This window comes from Bos grunniens, chromosome 18, assembly GCF_055505025.1.
Source record: "Bos grunniens cultivar Pamir isolate PY7600 chromosome 18, Bosgru_T2T1.0, whole genome shotgun sequence".
Taxonomy (NCBI): Eukaryota; Metazoa; Chordata; class Mammalia; order Artiodactyla; family Bovidae; genus Bos; species Bos grunniens.
The window spans coordinates 57,299,402-57,326,944 of NC_141182.1; the positions used below are offsets into that span (position 1 = coordinate 57,299,402).

Consider the following 27,543-nt stretch of genomic DNA (forward strand, 5'->3'; position numbering starts at 1 on the left):
CTGTCTCCTGGACCAGACTAGCAGCTCCTTGAGGGTAGAGCCTAGTCTGATTCATCTCCAGGACCTGGCATGGCACACAGCTCAATAAACACTTATGATGTGACTAAAGGAATGGGTGAATTGCCTTTAAAAATGAATCGAGTTTTTGAGTTCCCACCTACTTCGCTCTGATTCTTGCATAATAAGCTCAGCTGATATGCTTCATTGGAGTTTCCTGGGTGTGCTAATAGGGGTGAGGAAACAGTGGAAGAGAGCTGTGTAGACTCTGCTCAAACGCTGTGCCCCAGTCTTCCATGGGCTCTGTTGGGGGACAGGGACCTTTCGGTCACCACCGTGTTCCCAGCACGCAGTAGTGAGCCTGCCATACAACTGGTGCTCAATAAATTGATGTTGGAAAGAGAAAACAAAGAAACCTGTGCAGGTTAGAAAATTTCTATTGTGCATGTGTTCCACTTGTGTTACCACTCTAAAGTCCAGGCTCAGTGGAGGAGACACCCAGACTTCTGTTAGCTTTGCTTGGATTCCGTGTATAACAGCCTCTGTTCTGTGTGCTCAGTTATGTCCGACTCTCTGTGGCCCCATGGACTGTAGTGCACCAGGCTCCTCTGTCTGTGGGATTTCCCAGGCAAAAATATTGGAGTGGGTTCTTCTCCTCCAGGGGATCTTCCTGCTTTGGCAGGTTGATCCTTTACCACTAGCGCCACCTGGGAAGTCCCATTTAGCCCCTAGCATGGGAATATTTACACCAGAACAGTTTCAGGGAGAGGACAAGAACCCCTTCGTCCCAAATTTTCAGGGCAAAAGGCTCAAAGCCAATTTAGGTGAGGGGAGAGGATGGAGTTGGAGTGTCTGGTTGTCAGATCGGCCAATGAGAATGGAGATGTGGTAGAGATGGAATTGGATGGGGATGGATCTAACCAAGAAACCGAAACATTTCCCTTAAATTTCAGAGAGTTTCTTGGCGTAAACTTAGCAACTGAGGTAGGGAGAGGTCCTCTCGTCGTAGAGGCTAAGATGCCTGTAAGGTGAGGTCCCTTGAGTTTCGGTGGCCCTAGCAAGGTATGGAAGGTACCAGATGACTCAGAGACAGCCCAGTTCCTGGGACAGGAGGAACAGGTGTTGGGTGGACCCCAACATGGGAAACAGTGGGAGGGAAGAAGGAAGTGGTTAAGAGGTGCTCTACAGAACTTGACAGGAAGAAAGAAATGCGATTCTCCCGTCAGTCCTGATGGATGGGGCTGGGAATGCAAAGGGTGGTTAGGATTAGAGGCTTCCCCTGCGCTTTTCTCCCCAGGTCACAAAAATCACACACATGCCCACCAGGACCTGGTGCCATTTAGTCAGAGTTCACCACCCATCATGTTAATACTTGACGTGGCAATTTCCATGACAATCTACATGCACATGTTATAGTCTCCTCATGACATGTTTTATGAGGTAAGCACTTCATTGTTCCGGCTTTCCAAGTCAGGCTAAACTGAGGCTCAGAAAAGGTACTTGGCTTGCCCAAGGTCACACAGCAGGCAGTGGTGAAGAAGGCCAGGTCGAGTGATGTATAACTTCTCTCAGAGACTAGTGACTACCAGCTTCATTTCTCATGAACAAAACTTGGCCACCGCTTTCTGCATTTCAGCTTCAGCATGGGCAAAGAGCAGCAGTGGGCAAGGGGTGTGAGGAAAGAGGAGAGATGTTAGCAGGTGTGCATGGGCGGCATAAATTTGAGTGGGGCAGGGGGAGAGCCCAGCCCAGCTGGAGGAAGGAGGGGAAGTCGGAGGAAGAGGGCAGGTGGAGAAGGAGTCACAGGGCATCTCCTGCGTCAGTTGGAGCGGATGGTCTTCTCTATCCAAGAGCGGTACTTGCAGATCTGAGTGTAGACGGCTGGATGCTGGGCGGAGCCGCAGGGGTAAACGCCCCACGAAAGGATGCCCTGCAGGGTCTCATCACAGACCAGAGGGCCACCAGAGTCACTCTGGGAGTGGGAGGAAGGAGAGATCAAATAAATACACCAACGGAAAGGCTGCCACTTGGGGGTTTCGGGTACTAATGAGGAAGGGGGGGGTCGGGTAGGCCTGGAGCTGGATTGGGATAAAGCTGAGGTTGGGGTTGGGTTGAGGTGGGATGGGGTGGGGATGAAGTTGGAGATAGGATGGCGCTGAGACTGTCATTCACGGTAGGTGAGGGATGGAGCAGGCTCTAAAGATAAGGATGCGGTCGGGCTTTAGGAGGGCTTCCCAGGTGGCACTAGTGGTAAAGAACCCCCCTGCCAATGCAGGAGATGTAAGAGATGTGGGTTCGATCCTTGGGTTGGGAAGATCCCCTGGAGGAGGGCATGGCAACCCACTCTGGTATGAGAATCCCATGGACAGAGGAGCCAGGCGAGCTACAGTCCATAGGGTTGCAAAGAGACGGACATGACTGAAGCAACTTGGCACGCGGGCGTTTAGGAATGGCTTGAGGATGGGGATGTGGTTTAGGATGGGGTAGGAAGGGGTTGGGAGAAGAAAATGGCAACTGGCTCCAATATTCTTGCCTGGGAAATTGCATGGACAGAGGAGCCTGGAGGGCTACAGCCCATGGGGTCGCAGAGTCAGACACGACTGAGCAACACATACAGGATGGGGAGACTGGCTTGGGAGTGGAGGTGGAGACAGGGTTGGGCGTGAGAAGGTGGACACAAGGAAGTAGAGTTGAACATGGAGTTGATGTTGGGGGTAGTGCTGGGATAGCAGTGCTGGGGATAGTGCTGGACGTGGGGAGGAAATTGGGCTGGGAGTAGGGGGTATCTGTTTTCCCATAGCCTCCCTGTCCTGCTCTCACCAGTCAGAGACCCTCCCTGGCCAGTCTGTACCTGGCAGGGGTCCTGGCCCTGATCCAGTCCTGCACACATCATGTTGCTGGTGATCACGCCGGGATAGAAGACTTCACACTCCTTAGGGCTCAGGATAGTGACCCTGGAGCAACTCAGGCCCTTGTTGTACTTCACTGGTAGGAGAAAGCATCAGGTAACCCTGGGTCCCGGCCCCTCAACCCCCCAGGCCCCAGGAGTCCCGATACCCAGACCGTGCCCCTCCCAGGCCCCAGGCTCCCAACCTCTCCTCCGTCCAGGAGTCCCAGCCCCTCATACTCCTTCCCCGAGATCCAGGCCCCACCCTGGGACCCCAGGCTCTTGCCTCTCCGGGAGGATGTGGTGGCCCAGCCGGCGATCTGGCACTGGTCCCCGGGCTGCGTGCAGCGGAAGGGCAGGCGCAGGGGCCGCACTCGAGGTCCCGGCACCACGGGCCTGCCGAGCTTCAGCAGCATGAGGTCATGCTCGTCCGTGCGCCTCGGCAGGATGGGGCCCGAGCCTTGCTGGTACTTGGGGTGGACGATAGGACGAGAGGTCCGGCGCAGCTGTTCGCCCTGCAGCAGCAGCAGGTGGTCATCCCCGACTCGAGCCCACAGGGGCCTGGGGAGGGAAGAGCCATAGAGGAGGCAAAACCTTCATCGGGACTGGGACTGAACCCCGAGTCCCTGGGAAGGAGGGTACAGGCACTGGGGTCGGGGTGGACTCGGGTCCTGGCAGGGGAGGGGGCTGGCAGACTCCAAGGTCTGAGGGAGAAGGGGCTTGGAGGCCTAGATTCTTGGGTCTGATGGTGGAGGGGGCTAGGACTCCTAGGTCTGAGGAAGCAGTGTGTAGGGGAGAAGGGAGCTGGAGACCTGAGGTGGGGGGGATGGGGAGGTATGAGCACAGGTTTGGGTCCCTAAGTTCTGCAGGATTTGAGCACAGAGGGCCTCCAGGGGTAAACCTACTCTTTTCTTCCTCCTTCAGTGAGGACTCACAAGGTGAATAACTTCTTTTAGTTTTAAAGTCCTAATCACACTAGACCCCAACTTCTGCCTGCTGCACACAACAGTCTACACCTAAATGGAAAACCCTGATGTTGGGAAAGATTGAGGACAGGAGGAGAAAGGGACAACAGAGGATGAGATGGTTGGATGGCACCATCAACTCAATGGACATGAGTTTGAGCAAACTCCAGGAGATAGTGAAGAACAGGGAAGCCTGGTGTGCTGCAGTCCATGGGGTCACAAAGAGTCTGACATGACTTAGCGAATGAACAACAAAAACAAGACAAATGGAACCCTAAGAGATTTGGCTAGGCAGTGACTGGATGGGCCTAGAAACGCTGAGAAAGACCACACTGCCCCCTCGTGGCCACAGCACAACCCCACCTCTCCTCGTACAGGAAGCCCTCGAGGACTGCCCCCAGGCGGAGCTGGCAGGTCCATACCCTCACGTGCTCCCGTCCTCCTGCCCGGTCCCCGAGGCCCGTCTCCCCAGGCCCCCCGTAGCGCCCCAGAGGAGCTCCCCCTACTTATTGTTCCCGCAGTGTGCAGCGGTGAGCACCCAACTCCTGTCCACCAGGACGCCGGCGCAGTGGAACGAAAGGCCATTGAAGAGGGACACCTGCCAGGGCTGCGAGCCGTGAGCACACGGGGCGCCGGAGGCCACGAAGTTGGAGCTTGTGTCGTTTGCGGGGAGCAGCAGAGCCTCCGAGACTGGAGAAAGAAAGCAGGTGGGGGTCAGAGCAGGCAGGACAGTATGGCAAGCACTGGGTTTGGGATCCGAGTGAGGCCATAGGACGGGGCTTTTTGGTGGGTGGTGGGCACAGCCTGAACCCGACGGTGTAAGTGGGAATTGGGGGTCCCGAAGCAACCGAATGGAAGTGGGCGGAGAACGGCTTGAGAGGGGAAAGGAGACCTAAGGGGTTTCCCCTGGTGGCTCAGACAGAAAAGAATCTGCCTGCAAGGCAGGAGACTCGCGTTCGATCTCTGGGTCGGGAAAATACCCTGGAGGAAGCAATGGCAACCCAGTCCAGGATTCATGCCTGAGAAATCCCGTGGACAGAGGAGCCTGGCGGGTTATAGTGCATGACTGAGCGACTGACACTTTCACTTTCACTTGCAAGGAGACCTGAGGCTGATCCTGGAGGAGTGAGGACTGAACCGAGTACTGGAAGGTCAGGAATACGGGGGAGGAGGCGGGGGTGTGGGGGCGTGGCTAATAGGGGCGTGGCAAGGGGCGGGGATAGAACGCTGCGCAGGGTGGGTGAAAGTTAGGGTTGGGAGTAACGCTACCCGCTAGCAGAAGGGGTGAGGGCAAAATACTTCAAGGCAAGACCTGGGATAGGGACCGCCCCCTGTTGGTCTGGTGGCTGAGACTCCACACTCCCAATGCAGAGGGCGTAGGAGTTCAGTCTCTGGAGGGAACTAGATTCCACAGGCTTCAACTAAGAGTTCGCCGGCAGCGACTAAAGATCCCGCACGTCGAAACTAAAAAGATACCCCAACTGAAAGTTGCAGCTGTGTGCTGCAACTAAGACCCGGCGCAGCCAAATAAATAAATACATATTTAAAACAAAGAAAAGACTTGGGATTAAAATAGGGCGGAGTAAGAAGGGGCGGGGAAGGGAAAGGCGAGGACAAAGAGTGTGTGTGGCGGGGGGTGGGGTGGGAGTGGGGTGGGGTGGGGTGGGGGGGGGGGTGGTACTGATCCTAGCGGAGTGAAGAGGGTTGGGATAGCTAGGGCGGAGTTAGAAGAGAGGCGGGCCTGACTTGGGGCCGGGCCTTTCCGAACCGGTGGGTGAGTGCTAGGGGTCCCAAGGGGAGGAGAAGTGCGCGGCAGGCTTGGTGGTAACAGCCCACTCTCCCATCGCCTCCCCTTCCCCCGCCCGCCGCTCGCCCCATTCCCCGGCGGCCCCCTCCAAGCCCCGTTCCCCGCCTCACCCCAGAATTGCGCCACTAGTAACGGCAGCAGCAGCAGCTTCCCCAGGCCGCCCTGAGCGCCGGAGGCGGCGGAGAGGTGGAGATGTCGGGGTGTCATGGCAAGGACCTATGCTGGGGAGAAGCAGCGACGGGCGCAGTTCAAAACACTTGCCGGGTCCGAGACCCCCACCTTGCCTGCCCGTCCGCGCATCCTGGGCCACCCCAACCGCTGGGGACCCGTTTAACCTGAGGCCGGCCAGCGCAGGGGTGGGTAGCCTGGCGATTCTGGCCTGAACCGCCAGTGATGGGCGCAATTACCCTAATGACGCCCCTCTGGCATCCTCCCGCACTCCCCTTCCCACGCCTGAGGGCAGCGCCCTCCCGGCCCGGGCTGGCCCGGGTGCCAGCCTCTCGGCGCTTCGGGTTCCTGCTCTCCTTCATATAAATGGGCTGGAGCTTCGAGGCTCAGAGGATAAAGAGGATAAAGAAGATGAGTCTCCAACAAGTCTCCTACCCGCCATCCGAAGGTGCCCACCTGGGCTCTGGCGACCCACCCCCACCAAGGTGAGGAGCGTGCCGCTCACCTGGGAGCCGTCGAGGGGAGAGGGGAAGACGTGCCTCAGCCCTGCCGTGTGGGCCGCTGGACTTCTCTAACAAGGGACCCCTGGGCAGGCCTCCCCTTTTAACCCCGAAGAGCCTGTTTCCCCACCCTCCCCCCAGGGAGGTACCCACTCCCTTTCCCTCTCTCTAATTATGCCGTGGGTGAGGCTGGGCTCCAGATTCCTGCTCTGGGAGGGGCCCGGGAATACAGGCTTCTCCCAGTGCCTGAAACACCCTTTCTAAACTTGGATTTCGTGGGGTTTCCCCAGGTCTGGTGTTCCCAGAAGCCTTCTTAGGTGAGGAGAGACGGGGGCCACATCCCCAGGCGTTTCCCTGGGGTCACCGGCATAGTGTTGGAGACAGATGATTGTAAGCAGAGAGAGGGGGAAATAAATAAACAGGGAAATGCATACTTATAGTGACGTAATGGGAAAAGCCAGACCGCTGACCTGGAAAGAGAGATAAGACAGATTGAAGGAAAAAGAGTGGGAGCAAGAGACACAAACACAAGGAAAAGAAAACACAGAGAGGCAGGTGCAGACACAGAGGGATGCTCTGTGCTTGGGTGTGCATCCGTCCACAGCCAGAGCAGTGTCCTCGTGTGTCCCGGCCCCTGTGTGTAGGGGGAGGTTCCGCATCCTGTGCGGTCACTTCCTGTCCTTCCTGCCACCTGTGTCTCCAGGCGACACACCGGCCAGTGAGTCACAGGAGGCCGAAAGCTGCAAGGGGCATCTCACGGCACTTCAGCCAACTCCCTCATTTTGGGTGAGGAATGGGAGGCTCAGAGAGGGCAGTGACTCACAGGAGGTCACACAGCAAGGTCTAGGTTGCTGCACCCAGAGGCCCCAGTTCCAGCTCTGGGCTCTTAACTCCTCCTGCCAGCTACCTCCCCTGCCAGCTGAGCAGAATGTGAGGAGAGATGTAGTTCTGGACTCTTTGTGATGCATCTTCTCCAGCAAGAAGTGGGTTAATTCCAGAGGTTTTGTCCAGCTCTTGTGCCATCCAATTGAACTTTTGGCTGTGATGGAGAAGCTCCGTATTTGCTATCCAAGGTGGTAGCCACCAGCCACATGTGGCTGCAGAGGTTTTGACATGCGACGAGTATGACTCAAGGATTACATTTCTGATTTTAGGCCATTTAAATTTAATTTTAAATAGCCATATGTGGCTAGTGGCTATTGTATTGACCTGCACAGGTCTTGATGAACTACCTATTATGAAGGTTAGAAAGAAAACATTGATCCCTTCCTTTTATTGGGTCTCAGCTGTGTGCAGGCTGACAGATGTAGTGTGCATACTTCTGCACGCACGATTTTACAGATAAGGAAAGGAGTCTTAATCAAGGCAGTATTGTTAAGAAATGATCCCTTGCTCCTCTTCCTTGCTGGCTGTGTGACCGTGAATAGGCAACTTCCTATCTCTGTGCCTTAGTTTTCCTCATCTGCAAAATGGGTGTAATAGTAACAGCACCAACCTCGTATGGTTTTGTGAAGATTATGTCGGTCAACATATTTAAAAGCCCTGAGACCAGGGTCACACAGTGAGCATTCAAAAGATTCATTCATTTAGTAAATATTTATTGAAACCTTAGTGTGTGCCAGGAATTGGGTTTGCAGCTGGAGGTACAATAGTGAACCAGACAGCTAGCTATTTTCACTCCCAGAGTCACAAGTTAGAATGAAGCAGAACCCAGGTCTCCTAATCCAAACCTCACATTGATTACTAAGTTAACAGCATCTTTTGTGGTCAAGAAGGCCCCCCCCCACCAAAGTACATGAAGGGGGTCTGGCTCAGGCTTCCTTATTAACAGAATGAACAGGAAACCACAGCCCCAAGTAGGGATTAGGGGATTGGGCTGTGATCAGCAGGTCCTGGCTAATTGTTCTCCATGGTCTTCTGGATCCAGTCCACATATTTGCAGACCTTTGTGTAAACACCAGGCTTTTTGGAGACAGCACATGGATCCTGGCCCCAGGAGATGATGCCTTGAAGAGACCCGTTACAGACCAGAGGGCCCCCAGAGTCACCCTGGAGATGGAGAAAAGAGAAACAGTTAGAGAGGAGGCGAGAGGGGAAAAGGTTCATGGTCTTCTAGAGGAGGTGGGGATGGTGTTGGAAGAGAGGTGGAGATTGCAGATGAGATTGGCTGTGGGATTGAGGATGAGGTTAGAGTTATGGGTGAGAACAAAGATAGGATAGAAAACTGACTGGAGTGGAGGGGCTTCCCTGGTGGTCCAGTGGATAAGAATCGGCCTTCCAATGTAGGGGACGTGGGTTCAATCTCTGGTCAGGAAACTAAAATCCCACACGCAATTAAGCCTGCAGTCCACAACTAGAGAAAGAATGATCTGTGGATGGTTGGGGTTGGAAATAGGGGTGGGGATGGGAGTAGAGCTGGAGATTGTGTTTAGGTGAGAAATGGGAACCAGGAGTGGAGCGGGATTGGGGGGTTGCCGGGGAAAGTTGGGGAATGAGGTTCTGGTTGCTGATGAAGATGCAACTGAGGTGGGAGTTGGAAATGGAAATGTGGTTAGAGACCCAGGCCCTGCCCTCTGACCTGGCAGGAGTCCTTGCCCTCTTTGCGGACACTGGCACACACCATGGTGTCCGTGATGTTGCCAGGGTAGGCGTCCTCACACTCCCTGTGCTTGATGATGGTGACGTTGGCGCATCGCAAGGTATGGGGCAGGTGCACTGTAGAGACGACATGAAGGGGCAGAGAGAATGAGAACCCCTGGTCCCCTTCTCCTCTCTGCGGGGCTGCCTCTAACCCCAGGAGAGAACCAAGGCCCTTTCTCTGCACCCAGCTCCCATCCTTCTTGCTTGCAGCCAACTCACCTCTCTGCTTGTAGCGACAGTAACAGTAATGCCATTAAGTAAAATTCTTTATGCCAGTTGCTCTATAAACATTATCTCTTATCTAGACCTAGAAGGTGGGTGTGATTATTCTCATCTTATAGAGAAGCCACTTGCCTAAGGACCTACAGCTCTGCAGGTCATAAATCTGAAACTGTACATCCGATCTGCTGAATCCAGGCCCCAAACATTTGTCTCTGCCCTCCCCAGCCCTACTTTTCCACTCTTCCTTTCGGCTTATACCACTATTGACACCCCCCGGTCACTGCCTCCTGTATTACTGCAAGTTCTCGCCTTTGAAGGTTCCTCTGGCTCCCACTGTCCTTCCGCAATCGTAACCACCGTGCCCCCCCACTCCCCATCACATTCCCCTCTGGAGCCCCTACACTGGGGGCTGGACATGGTGCCCCAGCCGGAAATGAGGCAGTTGGCACCAGCAGGCACACAGCGCGGTGACACGGTGAGGGGTCGCACAGCCCAGGTGAGGTGGGCCGGGGTCACCATCTTCACCAGCATGATGTCGTTGCGGTGGTCTTTGTTGGGGAGGCTGTTGTTGAAGTCTGGGTGGGGGAAGGACTTGGTGGCAGTTCGCGTCTGCTCACAGCCATCCTGCCGCCCGAGGCTGTGCGCTCCCAGGTGAACCACATATCGGCTGAAGTGGGAGACACGCCGCGGTCAGAGATGGAAGGGGAGGGAGACACAGGAGATGGAGAGAGGTGTGGTGGGGAGGGGGAGAGACGAAAAGAATGAGGAAGCGCGGCTCCATCTCCAACCTCGTCCCCATCGCCCACCACGACCTTATCCTCAACACAACATCCGACCCCGAGCCCAGCGCCATCCCGGCTTCCGAAATCCTTCATCCTCCTACCTTCAGTCTCAGCCCATCCCACCGTCGATCCCTAAACGCACCGTCCCCACCGATCCCTAAATGCACCGTCCCCACCCGAGGCCCTCTCCACCCGTCTCTCCATCTCCAGCCGTCTCCCCTCCCGGCCCCGCCCCGGCCCCCGCACCCACGGCTTGCGGCAGTGGGCTGCTGTCAGAAGCCATCTGGGGGCGATGAGCGTGGCCCCGCAGAGCAGCCTCGTCTTCTGGAACAGAGCCGCCTGCCAGGGCTGAGAATGAGGGGGGCACTCGTAGCCTTTGATGATTCTGGTCTCTCCCCCAACGTGCCCTAGAAGAGGGTGGAGAAGCCAAAGAGGGGGCCCAGGCGTGAGAGGACTCCCAGAAATGGGGGGAAGAGGATCATAATCCTGGAGGATGCACTGTATGGACAGGCTGGGTATTAGATGAAATCCTTCCATACCAGTAGCCCCTCCTCTGGGACGCTCTTTGCCGTCTCCTTATTCTAGCTCTAAAGGGAATACACCTTTAGGTGGCAGGGGGCATCCAGGACTTGTTATGGCTCATCTACTCTTTCAGATGCCCTGTTATTCTGTATTTTTAATATCAGCTCCGTCAGTGTCTACACACAGAGGGCTGGGAATCCTAGAGACTTGGGAGGCCCCTGCCCGTCCCCACCCCCCCCCCACCATACCTGTCACCAGAGCAAACATGATTAATTGCAGAGTCATCATGGCCTGGAGCGGGGAGGGGCAGGCCCCAGGTTCTTCTGGGGATTAGAGGGACAAGGAGTCAAATCACTTCCTGGGGAGATGGAGGGCTGGTCCGCGACCCTCTCACCCCCTCGCCTGCTCCCCCAGCGAGAAACAGCCAGGTTTGCGGAATTCCCTGGTTCTCACAGTACCCCAACCTCCACATTTTTAAAATAAATCTCTACTGTGGAGGGTGGCTTTGCAGGGGCCCAATCCCAGTTGGGGGCTTCCCCAGTGGCTCAGCAGTAAAGAATCTGCCTGCCAATGCAGGAGACTGGGTTCCATCCCTGGGTGGGGAAGATCCCCTAGAGAAGAAAATGGCAACGCACTGTAGTATTCTTGCCTGAAAAATCCCATGGACAGAGGAGCCTGAAGGGCTACAGTCCATGGGGTCGCAAAGAGTCAGACACGACTGGAGAGACTGAGGACATATGCATGCAATCCCAGTTGGAACCTCCAGAAGCTAGGGGAGGGCTTTGCCCAGGGCAAGGGATGGGCTGACCCTGTGTAGTCAGCCATGGGACCTCAGAGGCCCTTCTTGCCCACCTGAGACTTAGGGCCCAGCCAGCTGGATATGGGGGCATAAAGGGAACCAGGCTCCATTCAGAACCCACCCCAGAGCTATCTGGGGTGTAAGAGGGAGCGCAGCCTGGGACAGCATTCTGACCCCCACCCCTGCTGAACCCCTGCCCCTTGGGAGAACAGCTAGACAGGGCAGAGTTGGGCTGGTCAACTGGCCAGTGAGGGTGGGGGTGGAGGCTCGGACTAGGTGATGGAAGCTGGGGTCAGAGGACACTGAGATTGGGGTTGGGGCAGCCTACTGGAGACACAGATCAAGGCAGACAGACACAATCCCTCCACCCTGAGAAGGACGGAGCAGGAGGAATGATGCCAGGCAGAGGCCTGGCACCCTCAGCAGGGCGCCTTCCCTCCGCCCTCCCACCCCACCGCCAGACTCACGGGCGCTGAGGCTGGGGCTCAGGGGGCAGCAGTGTGGCTGATGCAGCAGGTCTTGGAGTGGGAGGCACCAGGAAGGTGAGCAGGCAGGGGGTGGCCCAGGGCGGGCCCAGGATGACTGGCCTCCCAGCCCTGCCTTAGCACCCGGCGGGCAGGGTGCGGGGGGCACTCCCCAGCCTGGCCCGGGCCCTTGGATGTGTTGCCCACCTGCCACCATCGCGTCCCCAGGTCTGTCTGCTCTGTGCATCTGTGTCCCCTCACACGCATGCACCCATCTGTCTATCTGCTTCCTTTCCAGTCACTGTGAATCTGCCTTCATCTCTCCCACTTTTCTATAATTCTCTGTGTGTATGTGTGTGTGCCATTTTTCTTTCTGATCCTTTCTCTCTCTTTATCCAATGCTGTTTTTCCCTCCCAGTCTCTGCACGTCTCCTGTAATTCTTTCCATCTTTCTTTGTGCCTCTGTCTCGTCTCTGCCTCCCTCCATCCCTGTCCTTCCGTCTCTCCCCACATCCATGTCTAAATCCCTCTCAGTCCTCCTCCTCTCCCAGTCTGTCTGTCTCCTGTCCTTGCTCCTCCCCCCGGCCCCTTCCTTCACTGTTCCAAGGAGTGGAATGGGGGGACTCAGGCATCACACAGGTGGGGCTGCTGCCAGGTGGAGGGGCAGGCAGGAGGGTGGGGGAGGCAGGTTGGGGCCTGTGGGATTCCAGGCCCAGGAGAGGGAAGTCCGCCCTGGGCCGGCACCCCCGCCACTCCGAGGGCTCCTCCGGGGCTTCACTTCCCTGCCCACCCTTCTCCCAGGGTCCTCCGGAGCCAGCTGTGGCCCTTACTCACTCTGTGACCTAGGTCCGATGACTTCCGGAATCTGAGCCAGCTCAGCTTCCTCCTCTGCAAAACTCAAGTGCCGATCCCTACTTCTGCAGGCTTGTTTATTATCACTTAGATCTCTCTCTGTCTTGCCCTCCTCTCTCCCCTAATGAGATGTGAAGCAAGACTAGGGGATAGGCTTGGGTTCTGACAGCAGCCAGCCTTGGCCCCAAATCTGGGCACTGCCCCTTCCTACCACAGTGACGTGGGATGAAGGACTCCACCCGGCTGAGGCTCAGTTTCTTCATCTGTGAGGTGGGGGTGACAGCTCTGCCTCAGGGGGTTGGGATGAAGACTCAAGGAGAGCCGGGTACAGCAGGCATCCAGCAAAATGTTGCCATGGCTGTCCTGATCGCCCCTCTCCCTCTCCCATTTCAAGTGTCCCCTCTATTCATTGGGGAGAAGAAATTCTCTTTCTAACTTCTGGAGAGGTTATGAAGACTGACCCTAAGAGGTGGGCAGAACTATTTTAAGACCAAGGCTGGGTCCTCTTGCTTTCTAGGGCTAAACCCCCTGTCTATCATCATAGACATCAAAATAAGACCTGCACCCCACATTAAATATAACACATGCTCAACTCCGGCTGAGCCAAGTTGCAGTTGGCTTGTGGGAAGAATGTTATGTTTTATAGACATTTAATTAAATGCTAGTGAATTTTGATCTTGCAGCTTTCATTTGGTATTTTGGAGCTGACAACCTTGTCCCCTCACCGCCCCACCAACACACACACACAAACACACCGCCCCATGTCAGGTCCTTGATGGCCCTTTGAAAAGTTTATAAGCTCTAAACTTGTAAGTTCCTGTTGTGGCAGATTGAGAAAAATGGCCTTAATTTCTAATGTAATTTTCTCTAGTGCATTCACCTGAGGCTCCTGAGGGAAAACCCTTAACCTCTCTCATATTTATTTCAGCACCTATGGGGAGGGTAACTGATGAGCCCTCCCTCTAATCTCAACCAGCAGAGGGATTCAAATAGACACAGCCCCTCCTCCAGGTTTATTTATTCCAGACAGTCACACACTTCCTTCCACTTCAGCCGTGGGTCTTAGGAGGGCTGGCTGGAGTTGGGAATTCTGCCAAGAAGATCCCCTGCTCAAGAAGAGTGGGAGCTAGAGGTGACGATGGAGATGGTGTTGGCGCTCAGAGTGGCCCCCAAGCTGAGGTACGACGATGCAGACAGCAGGTCAGTTGCTCCTCATGACCGTCTGGATCCAGTCCACGTATTTGCAAACATTGGTGTAGACCCCTGGGATGCCTTCTTGTCCGCAAGGCCCCACGGATCCCCAGGACACCAGACCCTGAAGGACCCCGCCACACACCAGGGGACCCCCGGAATCACCCTGGAAGACAAGAGGTGTAGGAGCATGGTATGAACATGGGGAAACCCTGTTCCAGTTTGCCTCCTGCCCCCTCACCCATGTCTTGGGCCTTGAGAACGGTGGCTCCATGCCTTGTCATCAGAGAAAACAAGCACAGCCACGTTTCCAGAGGACAACAGTGACTAGTGAAGAACACGTTGTCCCTAGGAGCCAATCCCAGGGAAGGAGGGCAGGCCTCTATGCCAGGGTAGAGGGTTCTCTCAAAGACAATGGCTGAGCCCTGACCAATGAGGGAAGAGAGTGCAGGCACCAATGACCAATCCCAGTGGGGGAGGGCGGGACTCCATGCCGGCTCAAGGAACATGGCTAGGGCCCTGACCAATGAGGGAAGAGGACAGCGGTACCAGTGACCAATGGTAGAGAAAGAAGACTGGACATCTCAAGAGTCCTCTCCAGGACTCTGGCTGAGGCCCTGGCCAATAGGGAGGGGCAGTCTTCTAGCTGGAGGACCAACAAGACAAGCTAGCCGGATTGAGATGAGAGAGCCCTCCGGCCCCTCTCTCCTGCTCCATCCAGGAATGGTTCTCACCTGGGCCAGCACCAACAGGAGGATGGATGGTATGGGGAAGACTCAGGACTGGAGAGACACGCGGTCACCTGCCTGAGCTCCGAATGTCCGCTACCTTTTGCTCTCCCTCCCTTTGTGCCCCACCCCAAATCTCTCCTGCTCTGTACCTGCGCTCCCTCTCTGCCCTCCACTCCCTGGGCTCTCTCCCTGGCGCCTTCTGTGCCTCTCCTTCTTTCTGACCTCATCTGTCTCCCCGGCTCCCCTGACTTGCCCTCTCCCCCCGCCGCCACCCCACCCCGTTCTCCCTCCCCTCCCTCCTGTCCTGGGTGTTGCCTGCAAGTCACTCACCTGGCAGGCATCCTCTCCAGCTTTGCCGCCCGCACACACCATGTTGTCAGTGATTCTCCCTGGGAACACTGCCCGGCAGGTGGCATTGGAGACGATGGAGAGGCTGAGGCACTGGAGTTGGTCTGGGAATGGGCCTGGAGATGGAAGATGGATGCTGGAGGATCCCCCAGTGCTTCCCTCATCCCGCCACCCCCCCACCCCCAAAGAGGCCTCATGGAAGCCCGATACAAGTTTATCCTCCACCCCCTCCCTGTGACCTCCAAGACAATCCTTGGGCCTTTAAATTTCAGATGATTTGATTACATAGTGGCTCTTGTTTTCAATTCATTGGCCCAGTCCCCCCGACCTTTAGCCTGTGACTCAGATACAGTGACTCTGGACCTGACCTTCTTCAATCCCAGCTACTGTGACTTTTGACCTTCAATCTTTTAAAATAACCCTTTGAGCCCACCTTGGCCTCACGTCTTCTCTCTCTGTCTTCCTTGTCTTCACCTTAACCTCTGACCTCAGCTCTGCATCCTCTAAACCACTGGTTCCTACTCCAAAGTGGCCTCTGATTCTAGTTTACTTGACCCCAGACTCCATGACCTCTAACCTTTGGCTCCACAGACCAAACCCTATGGCTTCCAGTCCCAGACCGGTGACGCTTGATGGAACCCCAGTTTCCATCCTCAGATTGCGGTCGATATCTGGGTCCTATGACCTCAACTCCACAGTGACCAACACCGGAGTCCATGACCCATGACCTCAAGATTCTATTATCTATGCCTTTTTCTCTAGTCTGATGACCCTTGACATCTCTCTGCCTCTAACCTCATCACTGACCCATGACTTCCGACTCCATATTCAACCACTGAAACACTTTGACTCCCAAGGCCCTTGATGTACCATATTCTCAGATCCCAGGGCATGATCCTGATGGGGGACCATTTACCCATCCTTCCTCTGAGAAGGCAAGACCCTTGACCTCTCACCCTATACCCCCAGCTCTGTCCCTCTGACCCCTGACCCCGGGACCCCCTTACTCCATGGGTGGTTGGTGGTGCCCCAGCCTGAGATGTGGCACTCGGTGCCAGCTGTTGCACAAGTCGTGGGCAGGGGCAGGGGCTGGACGCTGGTGGTCAGCCGGACAGGGGTGCCCAGTCGAAGAAGCCGGAGGTCATTGTCATGGTTCCCCAGGTTGCCTCGGTAGCTGGGGTGGGTCACCGAGAGGCCACTGCGTCGGATCTGTTCCGTCCAGTCCAGTTTGCTCAGGCTGTGTTCTCCCAGGCGCACCCAGTACCTGCTAGGGGGGCATGGCGGGTGGTGGGTGGGCTATCCCGGGGCTCCCAGACCCCCTGCTCCTCTCTACTACTCGGCACCTTGATGGCTTTCTCTTGCTCCTTCATTCCCTTGCTCTCACTCTCTCTGTCTCTTCCCATCTCTTGGTCTCTATTTCCATTGCCATCTCTCCTTTTCTAGCGTTCGTCCTATTTGTCCTCTCCAAGCCACTGTGTCACTTTCTGATTCTGATTCTCTTAGCTGGTGATGCCCATGGAGGCAGGGACATCTGTTAGTCCTGTTCACTGCCCCATTCCTACCACCCAGCAGAAAGCCTGGGTCATCACTATTGTCAACTAAATGAAGGGGGAAATGATGAATAAATTCTGTTTGTCTTGCTGGTGTCCCTCCCTGTCCCCACATCTCTCTGCCTCTCCATCCATATCTTAGAGCATCAGACTTATGAAGCCCAATGCCCTCATTTTACAGATGGGACCACTGAGGCCCAGAGAGGTACCAGATATAGCCTTTGACAGTGCACAGAGAGTTTGGGTCAGACAAGCGCCCACGGCTCAGACTGGGCCAGGGGATGCTGGACTGGTGACACACACCATGTGGGAAGGAAATGAGCCATGAGAGAACGTAGGGCCTGGTTGGGCAGGTTGCAAGGCCCCTGCCCTCCACCCCACAGCTCCCCACCCAGGTCCACCCCAGGCCCATTGTGAGGAAGTCCTACTTCCAGTCTAACCTCAGGCTCTCTTGTTGCAGGACCATCTCCTTACTCCTGTGAGCCCCACCCCTCCCCATCATGCTCCCTTGACCACCCTGAGTAGGGAGGCTCCCAGGTGGGGGCTTACCTGCCGCTGCAGTGAGCAGCCGTGAGAACCCACCTGCGGTCAATGAGGACCCCCCCACAGCGCAGACGGGTGCCCTCAAACAGCCCCACCTGCCAAGGCTGAGAGTGAGGGATGCACTCTGTGCCATTAGTGATCTTCTCTTTGGCCTCGTGGCTGAACCCTGAGGCAGGGACACAGGGCAGAGAGACGGGAGTCAGAGGCTTAGAGACTGTGGATCAGATAGAAAGAGGGGCACGCAGCTCTGGTGCACACAGGCAACAACTAGGAAGTCTGCGCGCCTCAATGAACGATCCCGGAAGATCCCACGTGCTGCAACCAAGATCTGATGTGGCCAAATAAATACATAAATTTGAAAAAAAAAAAAGAGGGATACAGAATGGGCAAGAGAAAGGCAAGAGAAAGAAACAAGAAACAGAGATGGCGGGGGCTGGGGGGTAGGTCAAAGACAAGGAGACACAGACCCATGATACACCGAGAGAGACACACTGAAACACTCAGAGACACAGAGAGGAAGAGAGAGGAGAGAGATGCTTCAAGACAGAAATAGAGATTCAGAGAGAGAAAGGACAGAGACATGGTGACAGGGAGAGACAGAGGGGAGATGGGCTGGTGGATGCAGGAAGAGAGGCACATGACCCCGGGAGATGGAAATGAATGGAGGCGTCGATCTGCCAGCCGCCCTCCCCTCCTCAGTGCTCGGCATTCGCATGAGGGAGGCACCCACCTTCCCTCTGGGGAACTCACCAACGAAACACAGGAGCAAAAAGATGCTGGCCCTCATGGTGGACCACTTCCAGGTTCTGGGGGGGACAAGATGCAGCATCTCAGAGATGGCAAGTGGACCCTCCAGTTCCCATCCCTTTCACCAGCAACTCCACGAGGAGGGGACGGTCCACACACCCATCCTTCTCTGTGCCCATCCCCCCAAGGGTCACCCCCGCCTCCAGCACCGGTGTCTGCCTGCCTCCTCCTCACCCGGTCTCTCTGCTTGCCGATTCCTCCAGGTGTCTGTCGCAATCAGCCTGTCGGTCTCTCTTTCTCTGCTATCTCTGCCCACCCACCAGCTTGTCCTTTCATCTGCCAGCTACCCTGCCAGTCCACGCTCCCGCGGTCCACCTGTCATGCTGTCCACCTGTCCCCCTCCTTCTGTCTGTCTGTCCCAGACCAGCAGCTGACACAGCTTTTAACTCTCTTTGTCCCAGCCCATGCTGTTTTTCCGGGTTGAGGGAAGGGGACAAGGAAGTCATGGGGTGGGGTGCCCTCTAATCCCGGGGAAACTCTTCTAGGCTAATGACACTTGACTGAAATTTACAGTTAAATGGAGGGGGGAGGGGGCCCGGATGACTCTGGAGGGAAGACCCAGCCCCTCTCCTTCTCCCCTCCTCTCCAGACCAGTCAGCAGCCAGTGACTCACGGCCATCTGGGAGCCGAGTTCTAATCCTGACTCCAATGACAAGCCTCAGGGAGGGCTGGGGCAGTGGATCCCTGGGACTCTTCCTCTGAGAGGTGCAGGGAAGGGTGGAAATTAGAGTCAGGGAAACCGAAGGCAGAGAGAGCCCGAGAAAGAAGAGGTGGAAAGGGAAGAGGTTTCAAAATAGGTGAGACAGAGGAATTTCCAAACCAGGATCCAAGGAAGCCTGGTTCTAATGGAAGTCTTAAAATGCGCAAACAATTCTTTTCCTGCCTTTCAGAGCACAGGTCTTATGATATCAGGTCAATTTATCTAATTCCATGAAAATTGTTTTGCATGGGGACTTCCACTGAGAAAGAAATGGAATAGGAAACAGGGAGGGTGAAAGAGATTTAGGGCAGAGTCCTTCTCTCTCATTCTCTTTCTGCCATCATCTTTTTTTTTTTTTATTAAAATTCACACGACATAAAATCTAGCTTTTGGGGACTTCTCTGGTGGTCCAGTCCCCAATGCAGGAGACATGGGTTCGATCCCTGGTCAGAGAACTAAGATTCCACAATCTTCAGAGAAACTAAGCCCACTATGAAAGATCCTGTGTGCTGGAACTAAGACCCAACATAGCCAAATAAATAAATATTTTTAAAAAATCCAGCCTTTGAACCAGTTTAAAGTCTACCATGCAGTGAATTTTCCTGTACTCAGAATGTTTTGCAACCATCACCACCATCTAATTCCAGAATGTTTTCATCACCCTCAAAGAACACCCTCTACCTGTTAAGCTGATGCCTATCCACTGATGAATGGACAAATAAAATGTCTGTCCCTACTATGGGGTTCATGGGTGTTAAGTCACTTCAATTATGTCTGACTCTTAGCGACCCCATGGACTGTAGCCCACCAGGCTCCTCTGTCCATGGAATTCTCTGGGCAAGAATACTGGAAGCAATCCCACTGCTGGGCATACACACTGAGGAAACCAGAAGGGAAAGAGACACGTGTACCCCAGTGTTCATCGCAGCACTGTTTATAATAGCCAGGACATGGAAGCAACCTAGATGTCCATCAACAGATGAATGGATAAGAAAGCTGTGGTACATATACACAATGGAGTATTACTCAGCCATTAAAAAGAATACATTTGAATCAGTTCTAATGAGGTGGATGAAACTGGAGCCTATTATACAGAGTGAAGTAAGCCAGAAAGAAAAACACCAATACAGTATACTAATGCATATATATGGAATTTAGAAAGATGGTAACAATAACCCTGTATACGAGACAGCAAAAGAGACACTGATGTATAGAATAGTCTTTTGGACTCTGTGGGAGAGGGAGAGGGTGGGATGATTTGGGATAATGGCATTGAAATACGTATAATATCATATATGGAACGAGTCGCCAGTCCAGGTTCGATGCACGATACTGGATGCTTGGGGCTGGTGCACTGGGACGACCCAGAGGGATGGTATGGGGAGGGAGGAGGGAGGAGAGTTCAGGATGGGGAACACATGTATACCTGTGGCGGATTCATTTCGATATTTGGCAAAACCAATACAATATTGTAAGGTTTAAAAAAAAAAAAAAAAAAAAAAGAATACTGGAGTGGGTTTCCCTGTCTCCCTCCAGGGGATCTTCCCCACCAAGGGATCGAACCTGCGTCTCTTACGTCTCCTGCATTGGCAAGCTGGTTAGCACCACTTGGGAAGCCCACTATATATTCAACTATTAATATGAAAGGAACAAGTACCGATGTGTGCCATACATGGAGAAGGGCTTCCGTGGTGGCTCAGTTGGTAAAGAATCCGCCTGCAATGCAGGAGACCCAGGTTAGATCCCTCAGTGGGGAAGATACCCTGGAGAAGGAAATGGCAACCCACTCCAGTATTCTTGCCTGGAAAATCCCATGGACAGAGGAGGCTGGCGGGGTACAGTCCATGGGGTTGCAAAGAGTCAGACACAACATAGCGACTAAACCAGCATTATACGTAGGCGAACCTTGATAACACTGTGGAGAGTGAAAGAAGTCGGTCACAAAGGACCACAAACCATACGATCTCGTTTATATGAAATGCCCAGAAAAGGCAAACTGATGGAGACGGAAAGTGGTTCAGTGGTCGCCTGGGGCTGCGGGGAGTGGGGATGGGGAGTGCTTGGTGGTTCTCTTTGACACACAGACTTGCAGCTTGTGGCTTCCACATAAAGCCAGTTCCTTTCTGTAGCTGGAGGCTCAAAGAGGACAGACCTCCTGCTTTCAAGAAAAGTGCCAAGAGCCTTTGTCCCCTCTCCCAGGGAGCCCCCCAGAGCTCTCAAGTCCCCGTGCCTCACACTTTCCTCTTGGGCATCATCATAAGCTCACTATGAAGCCCATTTTTAGGGAGAACTCAGGGGTGACGTCCCTGAGCACGGAGACCACCATAGGTGAGGAAACTGGGAGACGACTGAATGAAGCCGCTTGCTCACAGTCACGCAGCTGAGAAGAGGCAAAGCTGGAGTCAGAGCCCAGGCAGACTGGCTCCAGAACTTGTATTGTTAATCATTTCCCAAGTATGCGAATGAACGAAAGAATGACTAACTGAAGGAATATACATGTGGATGTTGCTGTGGGTTTCAAAGAAAGAGGGTGAGCTTTTGGAAATGTACAGACTGGGTTGAAACCTCAGCTCCTCTCGTGACTCACTGGGGACCATGGGACACTCTTGTCTTGTCTTCTATTTGTCCATCAGAAAAATGGGTCTGGGAGGAAGCTAAATGTTTACCCACCACTTCCCCTTGGGGTCATCAAACAAGGCAACAAAAGATGAATGGGAGGGGAGAAAATAAATTAGGAGTTTGGGATTAACATAAACACACCACTATATATAAAATAGGAAAAAAAAAAACAAACAAGGACTACTATATAGCACAGGGAACTATATTCAATATCTTGTAATAACCTACAATGGATAAGAATCTGAAAAAGTATATATGAATATATATATACACACATATACATATATGAATCACTTTGCTGTATACTTCAAACTAACATAACAGTGTAAACTACACTTTGCCGGGAGCCACCATGGGAGATCCCACCCATGACAAAGGTCATGCGGAGAGAACCTGACAGGCAAAGGCGGATCAGGCCTCAAGGGACCCCCTGGATCTGCTCGAGCATCCACCCCAAAACCAGAATCTGTCTTACTATTTTGTGCCTTTCACCAACTCTTCTGACATTAACAGGGGGCTATCCCTGACCACCTTTCTCTGGAAAAAGTCAACTTAGGGCTTTAGTTAATAAGTCTCCTGGGCATGAAAGGAATATTTCTATTTTAACCCCTCTGTTGGCATTCTAGCTTGCCTGACAGGTTTATCCATACTCTTGCAATTAACACACATGATTGTTCACAACTCCCCAACCTTGAAAGGCATGGGAAGCCAAAACATTCCACAAGTCCTAATGAGCATAGAGTCCTTTCAGGGATGAAAAATTATTAGACTAGATAGTACTGGTAAAGGGCTTCATTGCTGTGCCAATGCTTGCTGCCAAGTGCCCATATCCCATATCCATTGTGCACCTGGGAGTGCAGTAGTTGACACAGTTGGAATGTTTAAAAAAACAAGTAGCAGCCTTGGAATTAACCACATCAGACCTTTGAGCTAATTGGTTCTTTCTTTGCTGTGACCCACTGCACCTTTGCTCTGTGAGAATGTAACTCTGTTTAGTACTTTCTGAGGCTGGGAGAAATAAAGAAGAAACACTTTAAGGGAAAACAAGTTTTCTGGCTGATCAGGCTTTATCAAAAAAGGGTCATAAAATGTCCACAGGCCTCCAAGGCCAGAAGATATTGTACACAATATTGTTTATGGGAAAGGTATGCAGAAAAAGTCCTGGTTTCGATAAAGACAAAACAGATGTAATGTTTGGGCTGACGCTGTATGACTTTGCATCTTTCATTTCCCTCTATGTACAAGTCAAGGTATAAAAGTCCCTTTTGAAAATAAAGTTATGGGCCTCGCTCACTGAAGCTTGGTCTCCCCGTGTCATTCTTTTTTTCTTTTCTCTCCTTTTCTCTCTCTGTTCTTCTTTCAGGATGACTCCTTGGAACACAGGAGCTTTATTGGCTTTCTGTGTAAACCAAGGAAGATCAAGCCTCTTTCTCTTCCCTTTTTACTTTCCTTATCGCCTATGCTGTCATCCTGAGGGTATCCCGGATCCTGCTGGGGCTGGATCCCGGCAACACTTCAAGAAAAAAATGTAAACAAACATAAAAGATGTTTGGGGGCACTTTCCTAGTGGTCTAGTAGTTAAGAATCCGTCTGCCAATCCCGGGGACATGGGTTCGATCCCTTGCCCGGGAAGATTCCACATATCTCGGGGCAACTAAGTCCGTGTGCCTGACTACTGAAGCCTGCGAGCCCAATAGCCCAAGCTCTGCAGCAGCAAGAGAAGCCTCCACAATGAGAAGCCTGAGCTCTGCAACTAGAGAGTATAACCCGGCTCGCTGCAACTAGAGAAAGCCCACACACAGCAACAACAAAGACCGAGCACAGCCAAAAATCAAGAAAAAAATTTTCAGTAATGATGGATGGGATATCATGTATGCTAAATGCAGACACAAGTAAGATTGCCCCTATCCATTTATTCCTTTTTATAAAGAAGGGACTTTCAAAGCTGACAGATGACAGAATCTTTCTGCAGTCTTCAGTTTATCCTTACACCTCTCTCTCATTCTATTTCTGTCTCATTGGTTCACTCAACAGACATTCTGCGGTTGCCCTGTGTACCTACCTGATCCTCTGCTGGGTGATGCTGGGGTCACAGAGTTTAATCAGAACCCATAGTGCCACACCCCCTCCCAGGTATTGCCCTGTTTTTCTACCATCCTTCCTTGCAAAACTTTTCCATGGAGATCTACTCACTGTTTGCACCCCACAGCCACAGTCTTTCTTGGGTCTCCAGAGATTTCCATGTTGAGCAATCCAACGGTCACCTGTCTGTCCCCGTCTTACTCAAGCTTTGGGCAGGATTCAAAACACGGCCAGCGCCTCCTCTCCCGGCTTCCTTCCGGGACACCATGCATTTCTGGTTTCCCTCCTACTCCTGACTCTCCTTCCCAGCCTCCCTCATGAATAGGACCTTTTTCCTACATCAGTGTCGGTACAAACAAGGGTGTTCCCAGGGCTCTGTCCTAAGCCGTGCCCTCTGCACCTGAGTGTGTACAGCTGACAGTTTCACCCATCACCTGGGGCAGTTGGTTCTCAGGTCTCTCCCCAGCTTTATTCCTGAGCATCCGACAGCCCACTGGACAAGCTAAACCTACCTCGCCATCTCTCCTCACCGACCTGTTCTCAGACCCTACACTTTCCATCTTTGTGGGTGGCTCCACCATCCACCCAGTGCCCTGCCCAGATTCTTCTCTCTGGAACCCAGCTTCTTTTCTCTCACTCTCTTCGCAGACCAGCCCTTGTAGTTTTTCTGTTTTTGCATTACAGAAAACAATGCACAGAAGACAGTGGGCTACAGGACTGTCAGACCCAATCACCACCCGGTTACTGGGCTGCCTGATGCCAGCCCATGACTGTTTTTGAAACAAGGCAAGAGGAAGACAAGATCTTTCCACCTTTGTTCCCCATCACTACCCCTGACTGCGAGCCCTCCTCTTACAGAATCCCCCAGATTCCTCATGGAAGGTAGGGGTGGGAGGGCACAGTTTTTGAGGCACAAGCCTACTTGTTCTCCCATCCAACAGCTGAGGATTAAAGCCAAATTTCTATTCCCTCTGAACTCTGTCCGTGTTTTTCTTTTCTGTCTTTTCGGCAGGGAGAGAAAGGGAAGATTGTGGCGCCATTATCCTCCCCAAAGATGGCTTCGAACACTTCCTTCTCTACATCTTTGAAACCTGGCTCCCGAGCTCCGGCCCTCTGCAGCTGTTGCCCTCGGGCATGCCCACAGCCCATCTCCCTCTGTGTCCCTCAGGAGCTCTGCGTCTTACCCCTGGGTTATCTCAAGGAGGCCCCGCCACCTACCGGTTAACTAGGCTGAATCCAGACACTGTCCTCCTTCTTACCCCTCCTCACACTGTTCCTCTTGTCTCCGATTCTCTCAAGCCCTAACTTGGCCCCAACTGGCCTTGTTCCCTCCTCCTAGACCCTCACCCAAGTCATTTACCTGGATTCTCAGCCTCTGACTGCCCCTCCCCACCTAGTCCACCACTCAGAAAGCCCTGGAGGGATCCTTCTACATCTAGAGGCTTCTCTGGTCCAGCTCACACCCCTCCTGTGGGTCCCTGGTATGCATTTGATTTTCCTTCTGGATTCTGGTCATGGAGGTTTTAAAATTTTTTGGAATTTTCCAAGTGGTAGGGGAAGGAGGCTGAGTGGTGAAGAATTGATGCTTTTGAACTGTGGTGTTGGAGAAGACTCTTGAGAGTCCCTTGGACAGCAAGGCGATCAAACCAGTCAATGTGAAAGGAAATCAACCCTGAATAATCATTGCAAAGACTGATGCTGAAGCTGAAGCTCCAATACTTTGGCCATCTGATGCGAAGAACTGACTCATTAGAAAAGACCCTGATGCTGGGAAAGATTGAGGGCAGGAGGAGAAGGGGATGACAGAGGATGAGATGGTTGGATGGCATCACCGACTCTATAGACATGAGTATGAGCAAACTCCAGAGGACAGTGAAGGGAGAAGCCTGGCATGCTGCAGTCTATGGGGTTACAAAGAGTCGGACACAACTTAGCGACTAAACAGCAACATTCATAGAAAAGCACGAAATTCACTAACTGGAGCTGTTTGTTTTTCTTTATTTAACAGTAATTTCTTGATGCTCCAACTACCTGGTTTTTGTTGCAAAAACTGCTGTGTATCCTGGCTCCTCCCTTATCTCTTGGAAAGTCCCCTGGAGCTCTCTGAGAGGCTGTCTTCCGGGGTTAAGTCCTCAGTATGTTTGTAAAATAAAACATATTTCTCAGCTTTGAGGTTGTGCGTTTTTTTTCAGTTGACAAGGTGGTGGCCCTAGCTAGGCTCCCACTCACAGTGCCAACTGTGGTCACCCCTCAGAGGTGGAAATGACCCTTTGGTGCATGTGCGGCATCATGAGTCATGACATCTGAACCAACGCTTGGATGAGGAAGTCCATCCTACTTCTGTGGGAGCGACTACATTATTCTTCATTATCCCTTCCTCCTGGGCTTCCCAGGTGGGGCTAGTGGTAAAGAACCCCGCCTGCCAATACAGGTGATATAAGAGACTCAGGTTCAATTCCTGGGTCAGGAAGATCCCCTGGAGTAGGGAATGTCAACCCACTCCAGTATTCTTGCCTGGAGAATCCTCAGGGACAGAGGAGCCTGGTGGGCTACGGTCCACAGGGTCGCAACGAGTCGGACACAACTGAAGTGACTTGGCACGCATGCGTGCCTCCCTTCCTCCAAAAAGCCTGACTTGAGTGTCCAACCTCCTCAACCCGCTCACAACCCATCTGCTTCTTTCATCTTAACATTGAATTTGTTAGGATGAAATTGTGGGCTCATATGCCCATTGCTCCCATTCACCTGGTGAGTCCAGCCTAGTCCCTTAAACAAGGCCTCACAAAGACTTCCCCGGTGGTCCAGTGGTTAAGAATCCGCCTGCCAATGCAGGGCACAGGAGTTCGATCCCTGGTCTGGGAAGATCCCACATGCGGCGGGGCAACTAAGCCCGAGCACATACCTACTGAAGCCTGCACATCCTTGCGTCCGTGGCCCGCAACAAGAGAAGCCACCGCAGGGAGAAGCCAGTTCACCACAGCCAGAGAGTAGCCCCCTCCACTCAGCACAGCTAGAGACAAGCCTGTGCAGCAACGAAGACCAAGTACAGCCAAACAATTAATTAATTTAGCAAAAAGTGAAACCAAACAGGGCCTCACAAGTGGGGCAGTGGCTCAGGACCTGCATCCTTCTGGACTTGCAGGGTGGGGGTGGGGCACGGAGGGGGGTGGTGGATGGGAAGGAATGTCCCTGGGGATGTTCTCAGAGGAGAAATACAGGAAGGTGTCTCCATCAGTCTGGAGGGATTCGACTCACTGCTGGATTGTCTTTAGGTCCACACGGCTGTAAAATGGGGGAGCTGATATTTCCCCAACTGGGGCCTGGAGAGAAAGATCTGAGAGGGCGTTATCTGCTGGACTGATGACAGGAAGTGTTCTTTTTTTGCTTTGGTCTCCCCCTTCCCCACCACCCATCTTTTCCCCTCCTCTCTTCCTCCACAGGCCTCCAAATTCCTTCTTACACAGGATCTCATTGTTATTAAAAATCCCCCTGGGGCAAAACAGGAAGGAGTGGGCAAGTGGTTACAAAGTCCCAGGAGATGCAAGGGAGGCAGGCAGTCTGAACAGCCTGCCACCTGGCTGGCCTTCTTGAATTAAAGTCCTGTTGGCAATCAGAGCCTCCTGCTCAAGTACGTCATTATTTTCTGTTCCGCTGGAAGGATTGGATCTCCGCCTCCGGTTCTCAGATCTTCAACTGCCACCCAAGGCGACCTGCTTGGGGCTGGAGCCTTGGAGACAGGGTACCATAACAATGACATCAATAATAAGAACAATAATGCTCGTGACAGCTGCCACTTAGGGAGCATTCACTCAGTACCAGGTGTTCTGAGTGCTTTCACGTATGAAATCAGTCCTCTTAAGAGTCCTCTGAAGTAGGTGATGTTCTCTTTAACTTTATTAATACACTGAGATGGTTCTTCATCCTCAGATGGGGAGAAGTGAATTCGTTGGTGGCACATTATTGTTAATGATCTGTACAAGCCTCCACTTTTGTTTTCCTTCTTTATTTCCTTTTGCCCTCATTTCCTTCGGCTGTTACCTTTATTATTGTATATCTTTTGCTAGTATTTCTGTCACTCCGTATCCTTTGTGATCGCTTTTTATTACTGTATATCCTTTGCTAGTGCGGGCTTCCCCCCACCCCCACCCGGCTATGGTTCAGTGGTAAAGAATCTGCCTGCCAATGTGAGGATGCAGGAGCCATGGGTCCCATCCCTGGGTCAGAAGATGTCCTGCAAAAGGAAATGGCAACCCACTCTAGTATTCTTGCCTGGGAAATTCCAGGGACAGAGGAGCCTCTGGCTACAGCCCACAGGGTCACAAAGAGTCGGACAGGACTGAGCAACTGAATTACAACAACAATCACGA

General features: G+C 53.1%; 3 protein-coding genes and 1 long non-coding RNA gene across 13 annotated transcripts; 1 reads left to right on the top strand and 3 right to left on the bottom strand.

Annotated features, from left to right (window-relative positions):
• Window positions 1–1,315: 1,315 nt before the first annotated feature.
• On the bottom strand, window positions 1,316–6,397 carry KLK10 (kallikrein related peptidase 10). 5 transcript variants are annotated; one of them, XM_086353978.1, is made up of 6 exons: window positions 6,330–6,397; window positions 5,767–5,872; window positions 4,356–4,539; window positions 3,171–3,445; window positions 2,849–2,982; window positions 1,316–1,969 (listed from the first exon to the last, which is right to left on the bottom strand). In XM_086353978.1, exons 2-6 carry the CDS (start codon window positions 5,861–5,863, stop codon window positions 1,817–1,819), a joined length of 843 nt encoding a protein of 280 aa, XP_086210104.1. In that variant the 5' UTR covers window positions 5,864–5,872; window positions 6,330–6,397; the 3' UTR covers window positions 1,316–1,816. The 5 variants fall into 5 exon arrangements, with proteins under 5 accessions (XP_086210104.1, XP_086210101.1, XP_086210105.1 ...); XM_086353975.1 differs by having other exon boundaries at window positions 5,767–5,877; XM_086353979.1 differs by having other exon boundaries at window positions 6,281–6,397.
• Window positions 4,773–5,407, top strand: LOC147354319 (uncharacterized). Its single transcript, XR_015146387.1, has 2 exons — window positions 4,773–5,000; window positions 5,221–5,407. It is a non-coding gene; the product is annotated as an uncharacterized LOC147354319 (long non-coding RNA).
• Window positions 6,398–7,901: 1,504 nt separating the features above from the next.
• Window positions 7,902–12,725, bottom strand: KLK11 (kallikrein related peptidase 11). Of its 3 annotated transcripts, none has more exons than XM_086353944.1 (6): window positions 12,588–12,725; window positions 10,739–10,813; window positions 10,219–10,375; window positions 9,588–9,853; window positions 8,903–9,039; window positions 7,902–8,373 (listed from the first exon to the last, which is right to left on the bottom strand). In XM_086353944.1, the coding sequence occupies exons 2-6, from the start codon at window positions 10,776–10,778 to the stop codon at window positions 8,221–8,223; spliced, it is 753 nt and encodes a 250-aa protein (XP_086210070.1). In that variant the 5' UTR covers window positions 10,779–10,813; window positions 12,588–12,725; the 3' UTR covers window positions 7,902–8,220. The 3 variants fall into 3 exon arrangements, with proteins under 3 accessions (XP_086210070.1, XP_086210067.1, XP_086210069.1); XM_086353941.1 differs by lacking the exon at window positions 12,588–12,725 and adding an exon at window positions 11,757–12,141; XM_086353943.1 differs by lacking the exons at window positions 7,902–8,373; window positions 8,903–9,039; window positions 12,588–12,725 and adding an exon at window positions 11,757–12,141 and having other exon boundaries at window positions 9,653–9,853; window positions 10,215–10,375.
• An 883-nt stretch (window positions 12,726–13,608) lies between these two features.
• KLK12 (kallikrein related peptidase 12) lies at window positions 13,609–23,736 on the bottom strand. 4 transcript variants are annotated; one of them, XM_086353984.1, is made up of 6 exons: window positions 23,288–23,736; window positions 17,719–17,774; window positions 16,975–17,134; window positions 15,883–16,142; window positions 14,858–14,991; window positions 13,609–13,962 (listed from the first exon to the last, which is right to left on the bottom strand). In XM_086353984.1, exons 1-6 carry the CDS (start codon window positions 23,335–23,337, stop codon window positions 13,807–13,809), a joined length of 816 nt encoding a protein of 271 aa, XP_086210110.1. In that variant the 5' UTR covers window positions 23,338–23,736; the 3' UTR covers window positions 13,609–13,806. The 4 variants fall into 4 exon arrangements, with proteins under 4 accessions (XP_086210110.1, XP_086210111.1, XP_086210113.1 ...); XM_086353985.1 differs by having other exon boundaries at window positions 15,883–16,139; window positions 23,288–23,435; XM_086353987.1 differs by lacking the exon at window positions 23,288–23,736 and adding an exon at window positions 17,950–18,152 and having other exon boundaries at window positions 15,883–16,139.
• Between the last annotated feature and the right edge of the window lie 3,807 nt (window positions 23,737–27,543).

Coding starts and splice junctions, on each gene's coding strand:
- KLK10 (XM_086353978.1), bottom strand. CDS start 5,863: ATGACACCCCGACATCTCCACCTCTCCGCCGCCTCCGGCGCTCAGGGC. Junction 4,540..5,766: donor ACTAGTGGCGCAATTCTGGG/GTGAGGCGGGGA, acceptor TTCTTTCTCCAG/TCTCGGAGGCTCTGCTGCTC. Junction 1,970..2,848: donor AGGGCCAGGACCCCTGCCAG/GTACAGACTGGC, acceptor TCCCACTCCCAG/AGTGACTCTGGTGGCCCTCT.
- KLK11 (XM_086353941.1), bottom strand. CDS start 12,000: ATGCACAGAGCAGACAGACCTGGGGACGCGATGGTGGCAGGTGGGCAA. Junction 9,040..9,587: donor CACCATGTCCAGCCCCCAGT/GTAGGGGCTCCA, acceptor TCGTCTCTACAG/TGCACCTGCCCCATACCTTG. Junction 8,374..8,902: donor AGGGCAAGGACTCCTGCCAG/GTCAGAGGGCAG, acceptor CTCCATCTCCAG/GGTGACTCTGGGGGCCCTCT.
- KLK12 (XM_086353984.1), bottom strand. CDS start 23,337: ATGGAAATCTCTGGAGACCCAAGAAAGACTGTGGCTGTGGGGTGCAAA. Junction 17,775..23,287: donor GTGGCTGTGGGGTGCAAACA/GTGAGTAGATCT, acceptor TGTCCCCCCCAG/AACCTGGAAGTGGTCCACCA. Junction 17,135..17,718: donor TTTGCTCCTGTGTTTCGTTG/GTGAGTTCCCCA, acceptor TCCCTGCCTCAG/GGTTCAGCCACGAGGCCAAA.